The 19,983-nt window shown below is 29.8% G+C and overlaps 1 protein-coding gene across 6 annotated transcripts; it reads right to left on the minus strand.

The window, feature by feature from the left end:
• Positions 1–49: 49 nt before the first annotated feature.
• On the minus strand, positions 50–19,798 carry LOC122574576 (RING finger protein unkempt). Of its 6 annotated transcripts, none has more exons than XM_043742298.1 (12): positions 18,148–19,798; positions 17,551–17,760; positions 12,497–12,919; positions 12,214–12,416; positions 11,691–11,818; positions 11,430–11,606; positions 11,150–11,342; positions 10,802–11,073; positions 10,504–10,713; positions 10,252–10,407; positions 10,022–10,183; positions 50–9,758 (listed from the first exon to the last, which is right to left on the minus strand). In XM_043742298.1, the coding sequence occupies exons 1-12, from the start codon at positions 18,204–18,206 to the stop codon at positions 9,600–9,602; spliced, it is 2,352 nt and encodes a 783-aa protein (XP_043598233.1). In that variant the 5' UTR covers positions 18,207–19,798; the 3' UTR covers positions 50–9,599. The 6 variants fall into 6 exon arrangements, with proteins under 6 accessions (XP_043598233.1, XP_043598232.1, XP_043598231.1 ...); XM_043742297.1 differs by having other exon boundaries at positions 11,691–11,821; XM_043742296.1 differs by having other exon boundaries at positions 12,193–12,416.
• Positions 19,799–19,983: the final 185 nt, after the last annotated feature.

Consider the following 19,983-nt stretch of genomic DNA (forward strand, 5'->3'; position numbering starts at 1 on the left):
AATAGAAATAATAGTTTGCTAACATCATGGTACAGAAGTTATCAATATATTTTATTTTCAAATGATCAATTTTATTGATGTACAATATTCTTCTTTATAGTTCACTACCTAATAATAGCATAAGAAGCAATAATAAACATTTGTTCTACAAATTACGCCATGAGATAATCATTATCCTCATATCTTCGTCAAAATCAATGTTATTCATATAAATATATGCATAATATATATATATATATTTATATATACACACACATACATATATGTATAAACTTTCAGTCATCAAGAAAATATTAGAACAAAATTTATTTACTAACATTCTAACTACAGCTATATTGTTAATTTAAATATGTTATTTAAAATTGTATTGCCAAAAATACGTGTCGTCAATATCAACTTCTTATTTCTTTTTTTTTGTCATTTGCACACAAATGATGCTTCACTTTTTTTTCTTCATCATTCAATTTGTACTGACATTTATTAGAATTCGCCTACAACCGTTAATGACAACGAAAACTTTTTACTGCATTTTATTTTTTTACATTTCAAGTAGTCTTTCTTTCGGTATGCGACCAGATATGAAATCTTATTCAATCATCGTGCAGATGCTAGTATATTATTGGTTTGTGAATAATTGCATCGGTTTTGGCAGGACACGAACATCAAAAATGCAAGCCCATATTACTTTTGTACTTCTATAAAAAATCTTCACGTGGAATGTGAAAATTATATTCTACTTTACGAAGTCTCGTTAATACTATAAATAAAAACAATAATTACAATTTGTCCAACATTTTTTGTTACCTTCTACATAAATGAAACATAGTCTTACTGTAAAATTTAAGAATTTAAACTTATATATATAAATTCAAAAAAATTGATTTTGTCATACAAAATAGAATACGTGGACAATCTTCAGTAATTGCAAGCTTGAATTTTGATATAAAAAAGAAGATTACTTGAAAATACGATTAAATATATATACAATTCTTATATGAAAATACTAACATACTTATAGAACATATCAGAATTATATACGACAATCACATAAATATTTCATTGTTTCCTTTCGTTGGGTTCTTTTATTCAATCGCAAGAAGAAAAGAAAAGGTGATATGAATAACCGATCCAGCAACTTCACATTTTTGTATTAACCGCTGCACATAATAAATGCAATTTTAATGCGTAATAAAAAGTATCGATAAATATACAAAATACTTTGTTCTTTAGTAACTACAAGGTACTGCCTGACATTCTAAACGACATATAAGATCTATAACACCAACCACTTCTTTCAGAATTAATAATTAAATACCAAATATCGTTAACTGTAATGATATAATGTTTACCATTCGACTCGATTGCGAAAAACGGTTATACAATTGTTTGTTAATTAAAAATTCAGTATTCTTCTGCTTTTAACTCGAATGATTATATGAAATCAACTTAAATGTAAAACAATTGTAGATTAACATTGTAATAATAGATAAAACATTTTAGGTCTCACTGATATTAAATTTGTAAATGAAATCATAAATTTCCATAATTAACGTTTCACCTCTCAAGTCGAATAGAAAAGTTTATTTATAAAAATTGTTATAATACGAAACACTATATATTAACATTTTGTTGTACGAGATGCTTGGTATACGACAATAATACTATACAGTCATCTTAAAATAATATTTTTCTGGTTGCTTTTATACTTCGACTAATTGATAGTGTATGTGTTTGTTTTTCTTTTCTTATTGGCAGCACCTTTGACTAATGTCGATTTAATGTAATTGAAATATTGCAATACTTTGTACAGAAACGGGCACTACCTCATTTTTTAATACTTTATGTTTTCTTATTTATTATATAAAAAATTTATTATTACTAAATATTTGTTCTTGATATTATATTAAAATAAGTATTCATAATTAAATGAATACTTTATTATTATTTATGTAGAAATATTATACATTACATAGTTACACACATTTAAATTGTTTAATAAAACTATATGCTACATATTTGTCTTTACTCTATTCAAAAATAAGGTATTCATTAAATAAAATAATTGTTTTCAAAATTTACTAGTTGGAAGAATAAATGAAAATTGTATCGATATAAGTTTACTATGATTATGAATAAATTTATAAATGTTTAAACAGTATTATTTTTCATCTTTCATGGACACATTTACAGATCTTATGTGTTAAACATTTATTTATTTAAAAACGTTATTTAAATTGTTTTCCTTTATGTACTATAGAATTTTGCCCGCCTCTGCTAAATGTTGCAAAATTTTGCACACCTTGATTAAGATAACTCTTCAATACATATAACTTTTGAATTTATAGAAAAATTAGCAATGATATGAGTTTAGCCTATACAAATTCACAATCATTGTATAAAAATGCACATACAGAAGTAACCACAACCAGAACAATCGTAGATATCCATGAATTTTTTTATAATCTACCGTTATTATCTTGCAAATGCTGTTTCAATTATGTCTACTATATCCTTCTTGTGAGGGTGACCATTATCAATGGTTTACAGAGGCATTGTTTCTCAATATTACATTTGTTTGATTTAAAATAATGTTCTGTACAAATAATAGCACAAGAAAAATCGAACCATAAAAAATTGTACATAAAATATTTTCTACATTCTTCAAAGATTATCATCCAAATAATTATGGTCATCAGAATACAATATTTCATCTTTTTTTTAGAAATGAATTTTCATGTACAATTTTTATAAAGTTAACAGCAGTTTCTTTCCTATAATATACTATTCAGTATATTGTAATGTTATGATTGCAATAGATTTTGTAATACTGTTATAATGTGTTGCAGATCAAAATATGACGAAAACGTAAAACCCCAGAATTTTGTTACAAACTTTTACAGTTATATCTGCATTTCGATAATCGGTATTAATATTTCATTCTTATGAGATTATGAAATAAATATGTTACAATAAACGTATTACACTATACTTTTAATAATTGTGGTCACCCCACAAAATGTTTATTGTACGAGCGGCGTATTCATTTTTTCCTTAAATATTAAAAAGTTATATATCTTCTTTGCTGCTTTCCAGTTCTATATTTTAAGAAAATGGATCAATCGTGTTTCAGAAAATATCTTCTCGTTCGTACAACAGTTTCAGTAAAATATTTATTATCGCAATATAGATACATGCTTCGTTATAGCACGAATATACTTTTTCTTCATCTATGTTAAATGTTTCTAAATTTGTTTCTTTGCACTGTAAGAGAACAACGTCTATATACGACAAGCTAGCTTAGTAATAAATATTTCCTCTCCTTCCGCAATATTTCAAATTATTTATTACTGCGCTTTAGGCTATATGCAAATATTATCGTGCCGGAAGACGGTGTTGTAATATTGCAAAAATATTAAAATATTTTAACGGACATATTTCTACACAATCCTGCATACCTAAGGGGGCGGAAATCGAGTTAATTACAAACAAACCTTGAGACTGAAGTTATTCATAATTTAACTGAATTTAATTGCAATACTATGTAATTTCAACTTAAAGTATTAAGGTACATTTCAGCGAATAATGTCAATTGCAAATTAAAAATAACAGCTTCATCAATTCATTATTGCATACACCAAAAATAAATCCTGTTATTATATTTTATTTTTGTTTTCTTGTATTTCTCTAACTTCAAAGGTGTGTTTTTTAACTTGCCACTAACATTATTCATTACAAATTAACAAATTAGTGTTACTAGTTATACAAGCTTTGGACATTGAAGCTTTAACAAAAGATAGAGAAATAAATAATATCAGCGTTTGGATCTCCGTCACATCAGAAATGCAGAATTATCCATAGAAATTAGAAACATTAACAGATCACATTTGTTTCTCGCAGAACGTAACTTTATTACTTTCATAAATCTGTTGAAAATGGCACTGTTTACAGATTGTACCTTGTGCACTTTACTAACTGTTCTTCTCATTTTATTATTTGTTTTTGTATAGTTCCTTTATTTTCATCGATACTTGAATTTAAATGTAAAACAGACCATTAATTGTTGAGTAATAAATAAGCAATGATCCTTTTATTTTTTCTGTGGTATAGTAAGAGCTCGTGACGCAATTTTGTTAACATTATTTTGACACGAGACATGAAATATTGTAATATGAGGATGCAAATGACTGACATATTTTCTTCAAAGGAATGAATAGGTAGTAATTGTTACAAAAATCTTATTAAAAATGATTAGCTCAATTTTTGCGTTGTGACTCTTTTTTCCACTAATGTACTATTATAACTTTTCAATGTTCAGTCACCAGCAAAAATTGTAATATTATTTTCATTTAGTAATTGACAGCAAAGAATAAAAAATGCATAATAATTTCAAAATGCAGAGTAGATAGAAAGAGAACACATGTCAAAATAATGCAGAATGAAATGACTCCTGTTTGTCATTGAAACATCTTCACGATTCTTACATAATTTGAGAATACAACATCGCTTCGATCAGAATGATTTCAAAAGTTTTATGGGCTTGCTGTATCTTATGTTCGAATGTGCAAGTTTCTTTCTTCTTAATTGTCAATACCTTTAATAATTGGATCATAAATAATGCACGTCGAGGATTCGTCAATGAGTGCGTTAATGAGCACAATTGAAAGTTTTACAGCCTTCTCTCTTCTTTTTTTGTTTTTGTATGTAAAATATTTATATCTTCATAAATACCGACATACCGAACGATAAGATCTAAGTAGAGAAATTGTTATTACATAATCACAGTTGTACAGCCATTTGCTACCTCGTATTTAATACAAAAATGCTTAGATATCAGTACTGTAGAACTCGATTTCTTTTCTTTTTATGTGTATGTGTGTCTGTGTGTTGTTCAGATTCATGTTAATTTCAGTCTGATCGAGAATGTTTGCATATTGCGTATCATAAAATGAAAAAAAGAAATTCTACCATTTAATTAAAGTTGCCAATTAAAAGCCTGCACAACCAAAATACACACGAGTTTACAATCTAAGCAGTTTTGCAGTATTATATTAACTGATAATAATATAAATATTTTAAAGAGCATACGTTTCCATAATAATCGTAATAACACCAGACACGGTAAAATTGTATTATTATTAACAATGTGTCCACATTTGCAGAATGAAGAAAATAAAACAATGTGAGAGAAGATAGATTTAAACAGTAGCTAAAAGATGAATACGAAATATATAGTGGTAAATAGTAGTAAATAGTAATTGAATGAGAAAAAGAATATATCCACTATTAGTTTGTTTTTTCTTTGTCAAAATATTGAGCAGTAATTTTTGCAAACAAGAACACATTCTACGATTGATAGAAATCAATTTTAGTTTTAGTCAGAGTACTCTTGATTTATCGGAATTTATACTGCTATTATCTAAATAACAAATGCATTAGTCATATATCAAAATTACAAGTGATTAAAGATAATACAGGTTTATAGCAAGTATCTTTAGTTATAAATTGTAATATAAATGTTCAGCAAATTTGTTTTTTTTTTTTGTTTAGATATTATATATTACTATTTTACGTAATTCATTATTGTACAATAATCTAATGATTATGTGTATGTTTTGCCGCCTGGAGTGTGCAGATAATTCTTTCTCAACATTAGGGAACCATCATCTGCCTATTCTTTGATCACGAATACTTCCCTTTTTAAAAAGAAAATTAAACAACTGGCAATCTCTGTAACGTTCAACTAGTGCATAAACAAGCGGTCACAATATGGCTCTTCTGGCTCTAGTAATGTTTAACACAAGAGAAGAATCATTCGCACAAAACAGAGCATGTAACGTTTTGTATTTGTATTATTGTAACTTGTCAAAAATATATTGTTCAATTTGATCTGCCCTATTGTTGGTTTTCTTTGTGCAGTGTTAGATGAAGACCAACTATATTGTTAATATTTTAGTAATTACCATTAACTTTATAAAGATTCATTTATACAAATATAGTTTTTCGACATTTAAGAGATTCACATTATATTAAACATATAATATTTCAATTATAGTAAGAAAAAAATTATTATACATTTATAAGTATATAAAGACAATGTGTCAGTATCTAAAAGAATCTCTATCTCATAATGAGTTACATATTGTATACAAAAAATATGAAGAAAAAGGATCATTAAAACCAACAATTGGGGCAGTGTATTATATAAATATTCAACTGTATGCTTTTTCTTTAGTACACGATATTAACTAATTTTTTTATTTGTTAATCTCCTATTAACCTATTTTGTAGCTAAATTTGTTGCTTTCACAATAATTTATGCTCTTAGTAATTAATATTTTAATTGTGTTATTGTTATAAGTAAAATAGTATACATACATACATACATACATACATACATACATACATATATATGTATATATATATATATATCTAATAATTGTTTATAATATTTAATATTATATCATTCAGGAATATCTTTCCTAGGTTTTCATATGACTTGCCACAATCATAATGCACCTCATTATTATATAAAATAAAAGAAAAAAGAATTAAAAATAAAAAAAAACTTGCTATTCCATATGATCTTGATTATGTTACTCTATTTTTTTGCTTAAACTCTTATTTGATTTCAAAGCATGAGATAATTAATCTTCAATAGCTACTATTATATTTAACTATATAACCCCATTGGAGGGAACATTATAATTATGAGAAGTCGATGAAATAAGCATTCTTTATAAGTACAGTTTTCAATGGCAAACCAGTATCTTAATTGGTTAATCTCCTACTATTTCTATAAGATCATAGCGTGTGAACATTTCTTTTTTTTATGAAAGCAAAAATAACAATAATAACAGTCATAAAAAATATTGACGATTTAAAAAGAAATCGCATTTAAGAATAGTACTTTTAAGATAAAATATATTCTAAGAATGCGAAGAGATAAATACCTCGTTTTCTTTTTATCATACCTGCTGTGATTGTAGTACTTATAAAGAATGCATTTAAAAACACAATTGAAAAATGCATTATTATAGTGCTAAATTGATTAAATTCTAAATAGTACTTTGAAAACTATATCATGATATATACGATCTCGCGGGAGAAATTAAAATATTCATCTATTCATCATACTTGATGAAATATAATACATAGTTGATATTTGTAACAATATCATCCTCACTTTATGTTGGCATTTTCTTCGTTACACACTTTGTTTTTTTACCATTTTCATTCCATTTCATTCCTTTCTTTACAAACATAATCCTTTGATGGATCGTTTATACCATGATACGCAAAATTGTATGTTTTTAGTAACATCTATTATATTTTAATATTAATAATTTGTAATAAAAACGGACCTAATAAAAACATTTATTTCTTTTTTGGCCTCACTTTTTGATACTAAACTATGAAGATAATTGAAGAAAGGAGAAACAACAATCAGCTTCATTGTCGAGTTATTAAATATTTAAATAATTAAGTAAAGTTTGTTATAATACCCTCTTTTTTCTGTTTCAATGAAATCTGTGTACTTTTTTATACCTTGTATTCTCATTTGGTAATATTGTGTTTGTTTTAGACAAGATTCATGACTTATATGAAAAAGCTCTATTAATCCGCAAAAATATACTGGTTCTTTGAAAAAAAGTCAATTTGTGCAGGGTATTACACATTTAAAATAATTTTAATTATATCGTAAATATTAAATAATAGTCTTTAAAATTGGTTATAGTAATGTTTTATGTCTATCAGGAAAAAATTTGATAATGTTGTCCTATCTATACTATTCATTTATACTTTAGGCGATATTTTACCTTCTTTCTTTCTTTACCATGAATGTATAGTCGCTTTATAATGTAATGATTACCAGCTACATATTCAAAATGAAAATGTTTCATAGAGCCGGTGTACAAAACGCAGTATTCACGCGTTATTGAGAAAAGTTAGTTGACATGCTTTTTTAGTTGCATGTCGCTTATATCGAGCTGTAATACGTATGTCACATAATTATCGCTGGTATCATAAATATAAGTTACTCCTTCATCTTTTGATTAAATTGAAAAATCCTAAATATTCATAATATTTCTTACACCTAAAAATGTAAAAACTTATAACACAAAAATTGAGTTTAATTAATTTAGTAATGTACTTTTGTCGCAAAATTACATTTCTTCATTATTATCACACACTATTTAATTTCAATAGTAAGTATATAATATATTCATATACATATATATGTATATATATATATTCATTTATATGTATATTAAGCATACTTAAAGTTTAAAATGTAACATACTACATACCATATACAGAAGAGAAGCATAGTGAAACATATACAAATGACTACCTACTAATTGATATATTATCAGCTATTAAGAGAGGGAAAAAGAAAAGAGAATAAAGAAATCGTATTTGTATAAAAATCTTAACTACGAACTATCACTGTTTTTCGATGTATCCAAAGTATAAAAACATTTTTTTAATGAATTATAATTTAAGTATATTTTATAGAAATTATAAAAGATGAAAAACAAAAAAATATATGTGTACATATATATCTAAGAAAAACAAAGAGAATAATGTCAAGAACATTGTAAGTTTGAAATAATACATATACCTTTTCTTTTAACAGTGAAATTGTGAAATGTATTATTTTCTTACATACTTTTCTTTTACGAATTCCAATTCGTTTTTTGTTATAAATATGAGCAATTTTATTATTTTGTATAAAAATCTAGAAATCATATATATATATATATATTCCTTATATAATATAGGTATCGATACTACCTTTTCAACCAAGGATATAAAATTTGTTAATACTTGTATTATTACCATCAGTACGGGTCAATTGAAAAATCCTATTTAAATATATATCTTTAAATACAATAGAAATATCATCTCTTGTGACATACGTTTAACAGCTCAACAATTGAGTGAAATTATTCTATAACTATTATATTGTGGGACATTAATCTTTTGTTGCGTTTAATTATGGTATTACAATTTTTTAAACAAATATATACTTTAGAGGTCCCAAAATTTTGTCCATCATTTATGATTATATTGTTTTTCTTTTCCTTCACGCTACATTGTTTGTGTAACTGACACACATGCGTATTATTAAATGCTAACTATTTAGCTAGCACCCTGCTAGTAAATGTATCTTGTATTATATATTAATTAGTTTTCCATTTCAAGATCATTAATGTGTCCTTAATATAAAGGATGTGATATCTGAATCTTGATGAATAGCTATAAAGTAGCATGACGGTTGACACAAAAATGTATGACAAATAGAGACTATGGAAACGAAGTCTTATCACATCCATATTCACTTTGGCGACAGTCAAATTATATATTTCAATAAATTTGTTCATAGTTTTTTTGTTTCTTTTTCCTATTGCGGTTGTACATGTATCGCAATACAAATTCTTTTAATTGTTCATTTTATATACCATCGCATTTAAAGTACCGGGAATTTACGTTGAAAATCCTAGTACTACTCACATTAGAAATATGAGGATATTTGTCTTGGTTATTAAGAAAGAATGGAGATTATAACAACGGGCGTTCTAACAAAATATTCGGACCTAACTTGTGGAGACAACCGGAGTCTGGCAGTACGGGCACTCTCGTTGATTTGGAGCGCACGTCGAGCAGACCACGTAGTGGTTACAGGGTGAGAGGGTAACAGTGCGATTTTGTTCTTCGCAAACCATGCACTTTGTTGCCGTTTCTCTGTACAGCACCTGGAACGGCAACAACTGAGCTACCTATAGTGTTTCCATTAATCAGATCGATCGCAAATAGATTAGACTTTACAATTCTATCAGAGATAATCTTGATTGCCAATTGGAACGTGTTTAATTGATAATAGAAGAAAATTCTGTTTGATGAAGATGAGGTAGCTGTAGAATCTAATTCTTTCGCATCCTCTTCAGATAAATTAATCATTATTCGCGAAACGCTTGATATACCAGCTGTTCAAGCTGGCATGACAACTTTGTTTTACCTTTTCTACTTCTTCAAGATCCGAACGAAGCTGTGATTGAATTGATTTTAATGCGGCTATCGATAACGATCTGAGTTCACTTGTTCTTCTCAATGTGTGAAGGTATGGTCCACCACCAGACGCTTCATTTTCTACCCTTAATGCTTTCACTTGCAACAAGGCCTGTTAACAATTTTTATATCGCCAAATTTATATATTTCACAGAAAAAACGAATATAACTACTATTTACCTCATCTCTCTGCTGTTCAGCGATACTTGCTTTTCTTTTGGCCTCCTCACTTTCTAATTGCCATGCAGCGCAAGCAGCTCTAGCTTGATTAATACGTTCGTCCCACGTTGCTAATTGCGCACGACTTGACGTCAATTCCTCCCTGAGCCTTTGTACCTAAGACAAATTAATGCAAACGACATGTCTCTTTTAAACTTTATTTTAGTTCATCAACAATAATGCTGAAATAAAAAAAAATGGGGGAGTTCTAACCTCAGATAAAGATCCTGTGTTACTCGGACTAATAGAAAATGCATTAACCAATGGAGATGCTGGGAGAGGTTGAGTACGAGATGGAGACATTCCTTGATTCGTAAAATCAAATAAGCTACTATTAAATCCGCTAAGCTTAGAAGCTGAACTGCTAAGCTGTGAAATATGATTGCTAAATGGGTCTGATACTTGATTCATAAATGGCATAGTCTGAAATCAACAGAATAAAATAAAATATTAAAATAGTGCCAAGACATTCTTTTCTGCAACAGACGAAAGAATAAAATACTTCATTTACCGATTCTATTGAATCCTGGTGAGAAAATCTAGATCCAGTAAGAAAACCAGTCGAATGTAGATGCTGCAGTGGACTGGATGTTGATGGCGAAAAATTCGTAAGAACTGAACGTTCATTCATTCCAGGAATATTAACTGGTGCTGAGCTACCTAATAGTCCAGAACTTGCTAGGCCTGCTGATATTGAATTGCTAATTGGTGAATTAGTATCCCTATGAATTGATTCCACTAAATTTAAGGGGTCATCTAGATGTAACTCGTCTAATGCATTTCCTGAAAAGGAAAGAAATCATGATTAAAACTGGGTAAAAATATTCTTTTCCTTTATTCTCCCTTAACTTTACCTTACCTACTACAGATTCCACAGTATCATTTGGGTAAAATGAACTTGAAAGTGGTGAGACGGTAGTTGCTAATGAATGATTCCCTAAAGTCCCATTCAAACTATATGCAATATATAGGCTTTGTTTCTGTTGAGCTTTTTCTGCTTTTGTTAATAAAGGATCACTGTCTATTGCAACCACTTGTTTTCGTATTTCACCCTGTTTAATATTCGTAGAATTATTTGCTGGATCTTTATTAAATGTACAGATATTTGATTGATTCCACAACCAAATGGTCAAACTTACAACTTGCAAAAGAGAACTGGGATTATAAAGTATGCTTGTTAACTTTTGCTGATTGGAAGTGTTTACGGTGCTATTGGAATTGGAGTTATGAAGTTGAGCACCAGGAGCTTTACTGTGTGAACTGTTACTGCCAACGCTACTAGTACTTGCTGATTCTGATACTTCACCGCTTCCATTCTGTAATTCAAATATTTAATGATATTGCTAAATTAAATATTACTTAAAAGAAATTCACTATTTCTAGATACATAGTAGACTTACACTACTATCACTAAGTTGTTTATCCTTCTCATGACTGCGCTTATCAGGTGGAAGCGCATTACTTAGAATATCTGCCAAATTGGTGCCACAATCTATAGGTACCGCCATGTCCCTCGCCAGGCTCATTTCTTCTGTTGGCAACACTGCTCCATCAGCACACCATACCAACGTCCCAATATATCAATTTTGAGAAGCAATTTTGAATACTAAGTTTAATCATTTACAAAAGGCCTACTATGTTTACCAAATAGAGAGAGAGAAAGAGAAAGAAAGAGAAAAAAAGAGAAAGAATTCTCAAAAGCAAATATAAAATGTTAAATCATTTTTATATAGAAGCAATTACAAGCGCTTTTATACATTAGTAGACTTTGCGCGTTACATGAATTTATTTTGATCAATTGCATATCAAGCGATTAAGTATTGTGAATGAAGCCAATAAAATATTATTCGAAAAAAAAAGTTGCACGAAACTTACTAAAGTAGTAGTAACTGTTTTACGTACGGTTTATGAGGGTACACTCACGGTCAACATGTGCAAAAGCACAGAAGACTCCGCGTGGACAATATCCAGCTTGTTGTACATCGTTACACTTTGTGGATTTGTATATCTCAGGATGGAATTGTTGTTCCGTACGTGTATGACAATATGTACAAGCATCTCCTTGTTCACAATTGCCTGGTTCACCCCATTCTTCTCCATGTTTTACATTAGGACATGGTGTTGATCTAGAATGAAGTTTCAAGTTAGATACATTTGAAAATAGTTACTTTTAAAGTTTTTCTCAAATTTAGGGACAATTACTTACCTGTACTTGTACTTGCGCGGACTACGTCTTTTATCTTTACTGTTGTGATATTGTGGACAGGCATAGCCCTGACGACAAAGTCTTGGTGGACGTTTGCAAGGTTCTGTTTTGTAATTACTGAGTACATAATTCGTATCCTGCCATTTTGGATCTTCATTCATTAAATTCCTTTCTTTGTCAAGTATGTTTGGTCCATTAGAAGATGAATTAGGATCAGAATCAGGGTTCTCCAGCGCCTGTATCTCCTTAATGTCATAGACAGGTGGACGAAGATCATGATTACCATGTGCAAAGGCACAATGAGGGCCATTCTTGACACAGAACCCACGTGTGTCTGTATCATGGACACACATGCAGGTTTTATAATAACGTAGGTGGTAACGTCTTTCTGTGTCACCAGCAGTACGGTGAAGAAACGGACACCTGTTTAACAACAAAATTTATGTAAATTAATTGAAGAACAGCGCCATAATGTATACAAGAAAAAATATTACCATAAAAATGAGGATAACTTATTAAATAATTAACTATTATAAACTAATAGAATTTTACTAAATTAATGTTAATACAAATACATTAATTCAAAAGAATTGAATTTTAATACTACTCAATGTTAGACTAAATGTCAAATAAAAACTATTAAATATGGCTTGATAACAACATATTCAATGTAGGTCTTATAATACATGGTAGATTGTGTAATGATTATATAAGAGACTATACAAATTGAATTTAATAATTTTTGGACATTACAAGGAACTGATTTTTCTAATAAGAACTACAATTTAATATGGTTCGCGCATTCATGCTTTACGCGAGCTATTGTATCTTTTAAAATTTAACTTAGATTAGAAAAGAATGCAATATAGTGCCGTAAACATTAAAAAATTTACAATAGTTATTAGAAAAACAAATACGACCTTGGACTTTCGATAGATAGTTTTATTTTTTGAGCTATAATTGTGCCATAATGGTTTCGGAACATTTTACGGTGCAGCAACAAGGATTACCACATATAATTCTTTGTTGCCACCATGCCACGTAAGAGAAAATCAATATCAGTAGGCTCCTTTGTTTGGGAACTCGAGGCGCTGGATATTTTGGAGGGAAAACCGATCACAGATAGTTTCATTTATTTTTTACATAAAATGTATATAGAAATATCTAAAATAAAATAATTTTTTAGCTAATTGTTTTTGTATTGTGGAAATAAAAATATAAAATTTTATTTAACAATACGTTATAATCTTCCATGAGATTCATGTTAAAAACATTTAAAAAAAGATTAATTTATCATGACTGATTTTAATTCAATTCTTTCGAATTTTTATTTCAGATAAAAATAGAATAATAAATGATTACAGTAACCATTATCGCAAACTTATGATTTATGAATGAAGAAAATCAACTAAAAATATAACGCTGCAAGCAATTCAGCACACCCTTATCATAATTAATAATACGACAAATATATCCGTGCACGAATTAGCTATCAATTAAAAAGCCGCTCACAATCTTGTGTTCTTCAGAGGGAAAGTTGATGTGATAAAAATTAAATTGTGATAATTATTGTAAATTATATTGAACAAAACGTTATTTTCACATAATTAGAAAAAGATTTATTCCTGAATAAATATTTAATTTTTCTTTCTTAAATACGTTAATGTAGCTACTTTGTGTTTATATTTTTCTCCAAACTCAATAGAATATTCAAACCTATTTTAGCGTACATTGTATGTAAAAATGGAAATAAATATTAATATACTAATAAAAATAATGATAATTTTTATTACTTAAATTTTTAAAACGTGTTTCAAATATTTATGTTAATAAATTAATTTAAAAAGGATTGTATCGATTTTGTTAATAGTTTGAATATAAAAATGTTTGTGGTATGTCTTAATAAGTATATAATGTAATAGCAAAAGTTAATAAAATACTATAACATCAATAGTAACAGGTAATAAATAATAACAAATAATGCACAATTTGTTTTGCAAATTGTAGCAAACATAACGAAAACTTCTTCATTCATCTAACCCCATCTAACGATGTCAGAGAGTTAAGGATAAAAATAATTCGTAAACATTTTTCACATTATTCGTGGCACATTTTTTAATAAGCTTCTACGCTGAACTTCGTCTATTAACGGTTCCACAAGAGTCTTAAAAGAAACTGGTTTCGTTTGTTTTCATTAACAGATAATAGGTTTTAATGTTATTGGTGATAATTCTCGTAATTTTATTCGTCTTAAAAGAACTTATCCGTTTGTGCTTCTTATTTGTTTATTTTATACACATATGAGTTCTACAATATTAATTAACAAATAAGAAATGATTAAAACAATACTCTTTTTAAAAATAATATTCTGAGAACAAGAAATCAACAATAAATTTTTATCAAGCAAGGAATTATCAACAAGATAATTTAAAACAATGACCTAAATCTATGTCTCAATATCATATCCTGTATGGATATCTAGAATTAAACAAATTCAAGTTAATAGCTTCAATATTATGCAAATATACTTATATATTTCCTTTTTCATATTTCATAGTGAACAATTAGACGCCATTTATATACTTCAAATATTTAATATCGATTTCAGAATATTTCATATCGAAAGCATTACAATATTATAATACAAATTAAGAAGCAAAAGGACAAAAGTGTAATTAGAGGAAATGATAACCTCGAAAAAAAGATGGCCGCGGAAGAAAGTGTAGTTATACGCCTGAAAGCATGGAGAAATTTCTGCTTAGTTTCGTTGGGTTATCTACAATGGATGACAACAGGTTAACAGCCGACGGTAGCTATATTCTATCAGCAATGGCGACTGGAAGCGTGTAAGCTTACATTCATAACAAGAGGAACATGATTCGCGATGTTTTAATTTGCTCGCTTCGATTCGATTGAATTAATCCAAAAACACGTTGCATTAATTAGTCTGAAAATAATGACTCGCGATTGAGCTGCAAAAACTAGTCAGAATTAATGAATATACCTATGTAACAGTTGATTCTTTTCCTTCCTTGCCTGTAGAATTTAGGTCAAATTTTCAACATACGTATTCTATGAGACAATCGAAATATAACCGTCGAATCTTTGAACTCTTTTGAATAAATACTTTAATTAAAAACATACTGTATTACGAACAATTTTATAAAATGTAGTTTTGAAACATTAAACATTAGATTTAAGATATTTTAACAATAGAACCACCGATAACTTAAGTAAAAGTGAAAAGAACAAATATTGAAAAAATTATTTAAATTTCAAAAAATATAATATTGCAAATGTATAACATAATTGGTAGTTCTAGCGCTAAGAAAATGAAGTTGATCATTTTTGGAGAAATTTATGAAAGATATGTCTTACTTTTTGAGTAAGAATGCGAACATTATTAAAATTTATAAAAATCTATAATCGATAGTGGTAGCCGAATGTTTATTATTTTTTAGAAATATAAATTGTATCAATTTCCTATATATTGTCCTCTTTTAATTTTTTATTTAGAAACATAAAACAATTTATTAGAAAAATCTGTTTTTCTGCGTGTTTGTATATGCATTAAATATAATACGAATATATAAATGTATGCAATAAATAAATCACGGTTTGTATATACGCAATATTATGTTTATTAATTTTTTATTATCATTCATATATTTGCAAACAATATCTACATAGACATTGTACGTATTTCATTAACGTAGAAGTCAAAATAACAAATAAAATAAAATAAAAGTACTACGGATGTTTATATAAAATCATATTCTTATAAATAAATGAAACCTACATTAAGATGCATTTCATTTATTAAATATTATAATAAATACTTTTTACATAATTTCTTCATTTTTAATATTAAATTGTCCACCTAATTTCTTTTCATATAATATTATCTACATTATTGCATCTATAAATTTACTATATTTGTAATAAATATCTGTAATCTACTCATAAGATGTGTGTAAATAAATGAAACTATTATGTCTACTATACACGTCCATACTACTTTTCAGTCGTACACGAATCCGATATGAGAACGCAGCAATGTTTCGATCACTTTTGCTCGCTACATACATATATATATATGTTATATATTATATATATAACACATACGCATGCCCTCGAAAGTTACGTCGAAATTGGCCTCCTCTTCGTTACATAGGTTATTCTCAAAGAGATGTTACGTCGTTACGCATTACCACGCAGATGCACGTTACAACACGCGCGTGTCAACGACACAAAGAAATCCGATAGACCCCTCCGTTATTCTTTCACATCGATACCAGACTCGATCACGAAGAAATATTTTCATTCATACTTCAAAATTCATTTACGGTTTCCAAACTTGAGTAAGAACACGTTGCATGCTTTATGAGCAGAACAATGTTAATCTACTTACACACACACACACACACACACACACACACACACACACACACACACACACACACACACACACAGAGAGAGACATGCGCACACACACACACACACACACAGCAAACAAAGAATAATAGATAACCATGTCTCTTTTCCTCTATAAAATTCGTAGGTGTTTCAAAGTGAAAGGATGATAATAAGAATCTTTTAATACGGTAAAGATTAAATGTTAAATACTACGTAAGTTTTGATGCCGTCGGCTGACTGCGACAAATCGATGTATCTGACATAAGAGATATAGTAATGTCGCGTTAACTGACCAGAATTTTGCTTCGCTAACTGACCGTCTCTACTTCCACCACTTTATCAAACTGATTTCCTGAAGTGAGTCTTTAATATTATATATGTAAAATAAACAAACATATCAATGTATCGATATCTCAGGTCTTATCCAATAAAGAGATAGATACTGGAGATTTCTCAGAAACATACCTCTCTCGATAACTGGCCAGATAAACTTTGATCTCGGTGGCTAATTAACGAAACACACAACTGTATCACTCGTAATACCCTCTACCGACAGACGGGTAATCCACCGATAGCGTAGCCCCACGGTAAAAATGGTATATAATGTATACACAATGCTAACTGATAGATAAACTTACTCGTCTCCATCTGGACATATGCCGGTAGTCTCGTCGTACTTGGTGCAATAATTATCAGCGCTATAGTTGAAGGTGCGGTCCCTCTTTCTCACCGGTCTTCGCCTCCGCTGGTTCATAAAGTGCCAGTTGAAGCACGTGAAGGGTCGGTGCTGTGTGCATTTGCGCTGTATAAAGAGGGGACATTGTTCGACGCGAAATTCCTTCAAGTATCTGGAATGCGAATCCACAGAGCTACACATTATTTCGTGGCGTATTTTGACGCGCGCGTCGATGCCGCGCTGCTGTGCTCGCGCGGCCCTCCCTCTTTTATTCCGTTCTCTTTCGTTTTCTTTTCTCTTTTCGTTTTTATTTTATTTTATTTTATTTGCATATGGACATAGGCATATACGTATTATCATTACGTGTATTTTTTTATTATATTATATTCTCATTAGAATTCTCTTTTTTTTGTTAAGCACTTCACTTTTTTATCATTATTATTATATTTAATTTTTATCCGAATCACGCACTCTTTCTTTCTCTCAGTACTCTCCGAAATTTCTTTTTTATCCAACACTTTTTTCTTTCACGTAGCACGCGCGACCGGCGCTTACTTACGTGTAATGATTCGCCTTTTCCGCCTGAGCTGTCAACAAAGGTTTAGAGTCGGACTTCATCTTGGACAACACAACCGAGCAACGCGCGCGCACACACAGACGGGGGCCGAATCACACTCTCTCCTCTCCCGTTTTTTCTCGTCGTCCTCGTCGTCGTCGTACCCGTCGTCGTCGTCGTCGTAAGCCGTCGCGTAGTCTGTCTTTCGCCCCTTCTCCCCCCGCTAAACTTTCAACCATCTATCGGACACGGAATGCGGGACATAGGGTGCGCACGGCGCAATACACATTATATGCGCCGAAACTATCCAATCCTTGTGCTCTCTCCCAGTCACGTGACTGCTTCTCTTTCAAGGTCATTGATGTTTTGGTTCGGTCCGTATCGTAAACACGCACCCGTGCTCAATGCTCAGCCTCTTACAATAAGAATTTGATTTTTCTACACTTTATCGATCCTGTATCAGGTCCTATTTCAGACTGATTTAATTATTTTTGTATGTGATTCTAGGGTTCTCTTGTGTGCGGAAAAGAGAAGGACGCCGAAAATGCAACAATCGATTACTAAAGCTCGACCTCGATCGAGTTCCGATTCTATGCTACGTTCTCACCGAAGCTGAGTCAACATCGTGTAACCAAGTCTTCCGCAAATACCGATTGCGTCTTATTTTTGATATTGTTAATAAATATATCAATTATACATATAGTTTGTACGTTGATTCGTGTTAATGAAAATTCTTTCCTTTTCTTTAAGTTCGAATATACTTTCGATACATGCTTCGTGTGAATTATATATAAAGTACTATCGATATCTTCTTTGTAATAGATCCGCTTATTCCCTTGCTTAATTTTTTACTGTTATTCAAATGTGGCTTACATTGATATTTAATACTTCTTGAAAAATAAATGTTTATAAGTTTTGATAAAAATAGTAATAGAATAAATTGAGAATAAATCAGTAAATGCTTGTTTTAATACGCGTTGCGTTGCGAAATATAAAATCATAAATGACACGCGTGAAAATGTCCGGCCTATTTATTTTGTTCATCGTAGCTGCATGTCGGTCTGTGATTCGGTATATCGATTCGATTGAAACGCCTCAGTTTTGTTCACACTCTCACTTTCACTTTCTACATCATACTGGATTTTGTATACTATGTTACTTCTTTGGTCACTGATCTAATACATTTCACAACTCCCTGGGCTTTTAACACACAATACTTAAAATGTATATCACAGGCACGTTTTCAGCTGCTCGTTAACGTAACTCGTTATCGTAAAGGTTACACGTATGAATCATCATTTCTTATCGGTTCTTTACAACAATTTCGATACATATTTAGATACCTGTGTTGAGTACGGTCAAGCTTCATCGGTTTTTCCTCGACGATGATCGTCTAGACTTGTCCCGACCACGCTTCGTGACTTGTATCTACGATATGCAACGTTTAACATCACCTTTCGCATCACCAAGAATTCGTCTATTTTCCCCCTCTTTCATGAATAAAACGTACTAAAAGTTTCCATTTCAATGTGAGCAAAAGTTTCAACTTTTCTTACAAAGCGATTTTATGAGACCAATTCAATTTTTGATTTACAATTCTTCCCTTTTTCATAATTGTCGCTGCATTTATAATAAATTTCTCAAATTTACAATTTCCGCTTAAACGTCACACATATGAGGAAATACCAGTTTTCTGAGCATGCGCAATTGAGCGAATATGTGTATGAACGAAATACGCAATTTCGACCAATCAGAGGGCAGATACGCAACAAATTTTGTTCCTAATATGTGAATAATTTATAATGACTTGTTTCATGCATGGATGTTTCTTTTTTGAAT

The sequence above is a fragment of the Bombus pyrosoma genome, linkage group LG14 (assembly GCF_014825855.1).
Source record: "Bombus pyrosoma isolate SC7728 linkage group LG14, ASM1482585v1, whole genome shotgun sequence".
Lineage (NCBI taxonomy): Eukaryota > Metazoa > Arthropoda > Insecta > Hymenoptera > Apidae > Bombus > Bombus pyrosoma.

Coding starts and splice junctions, on each gene's coding strand:
- LOC122574576 (XM_043742294.1), bottom strand. CDS start 18,206: ATGAAGTCCGACTCTAAACCTTTGTTGACAGCTCAGGCGGAAAAGGCG. Junction 11,834..12,192: donor TGAGTGTACCCTCATAAACC/GTACGTAAAACA, acceptor CTGATGGAGCAG/TGTTGCCAACAGAAGAAATG. Junction 10,408..10,503: donor ACACAGGATCTTTATCTGAG/GTTAGAACTCCC, acceptor AATTTGTCTTAG/GTACAAAGGCTCAGGGAGGA.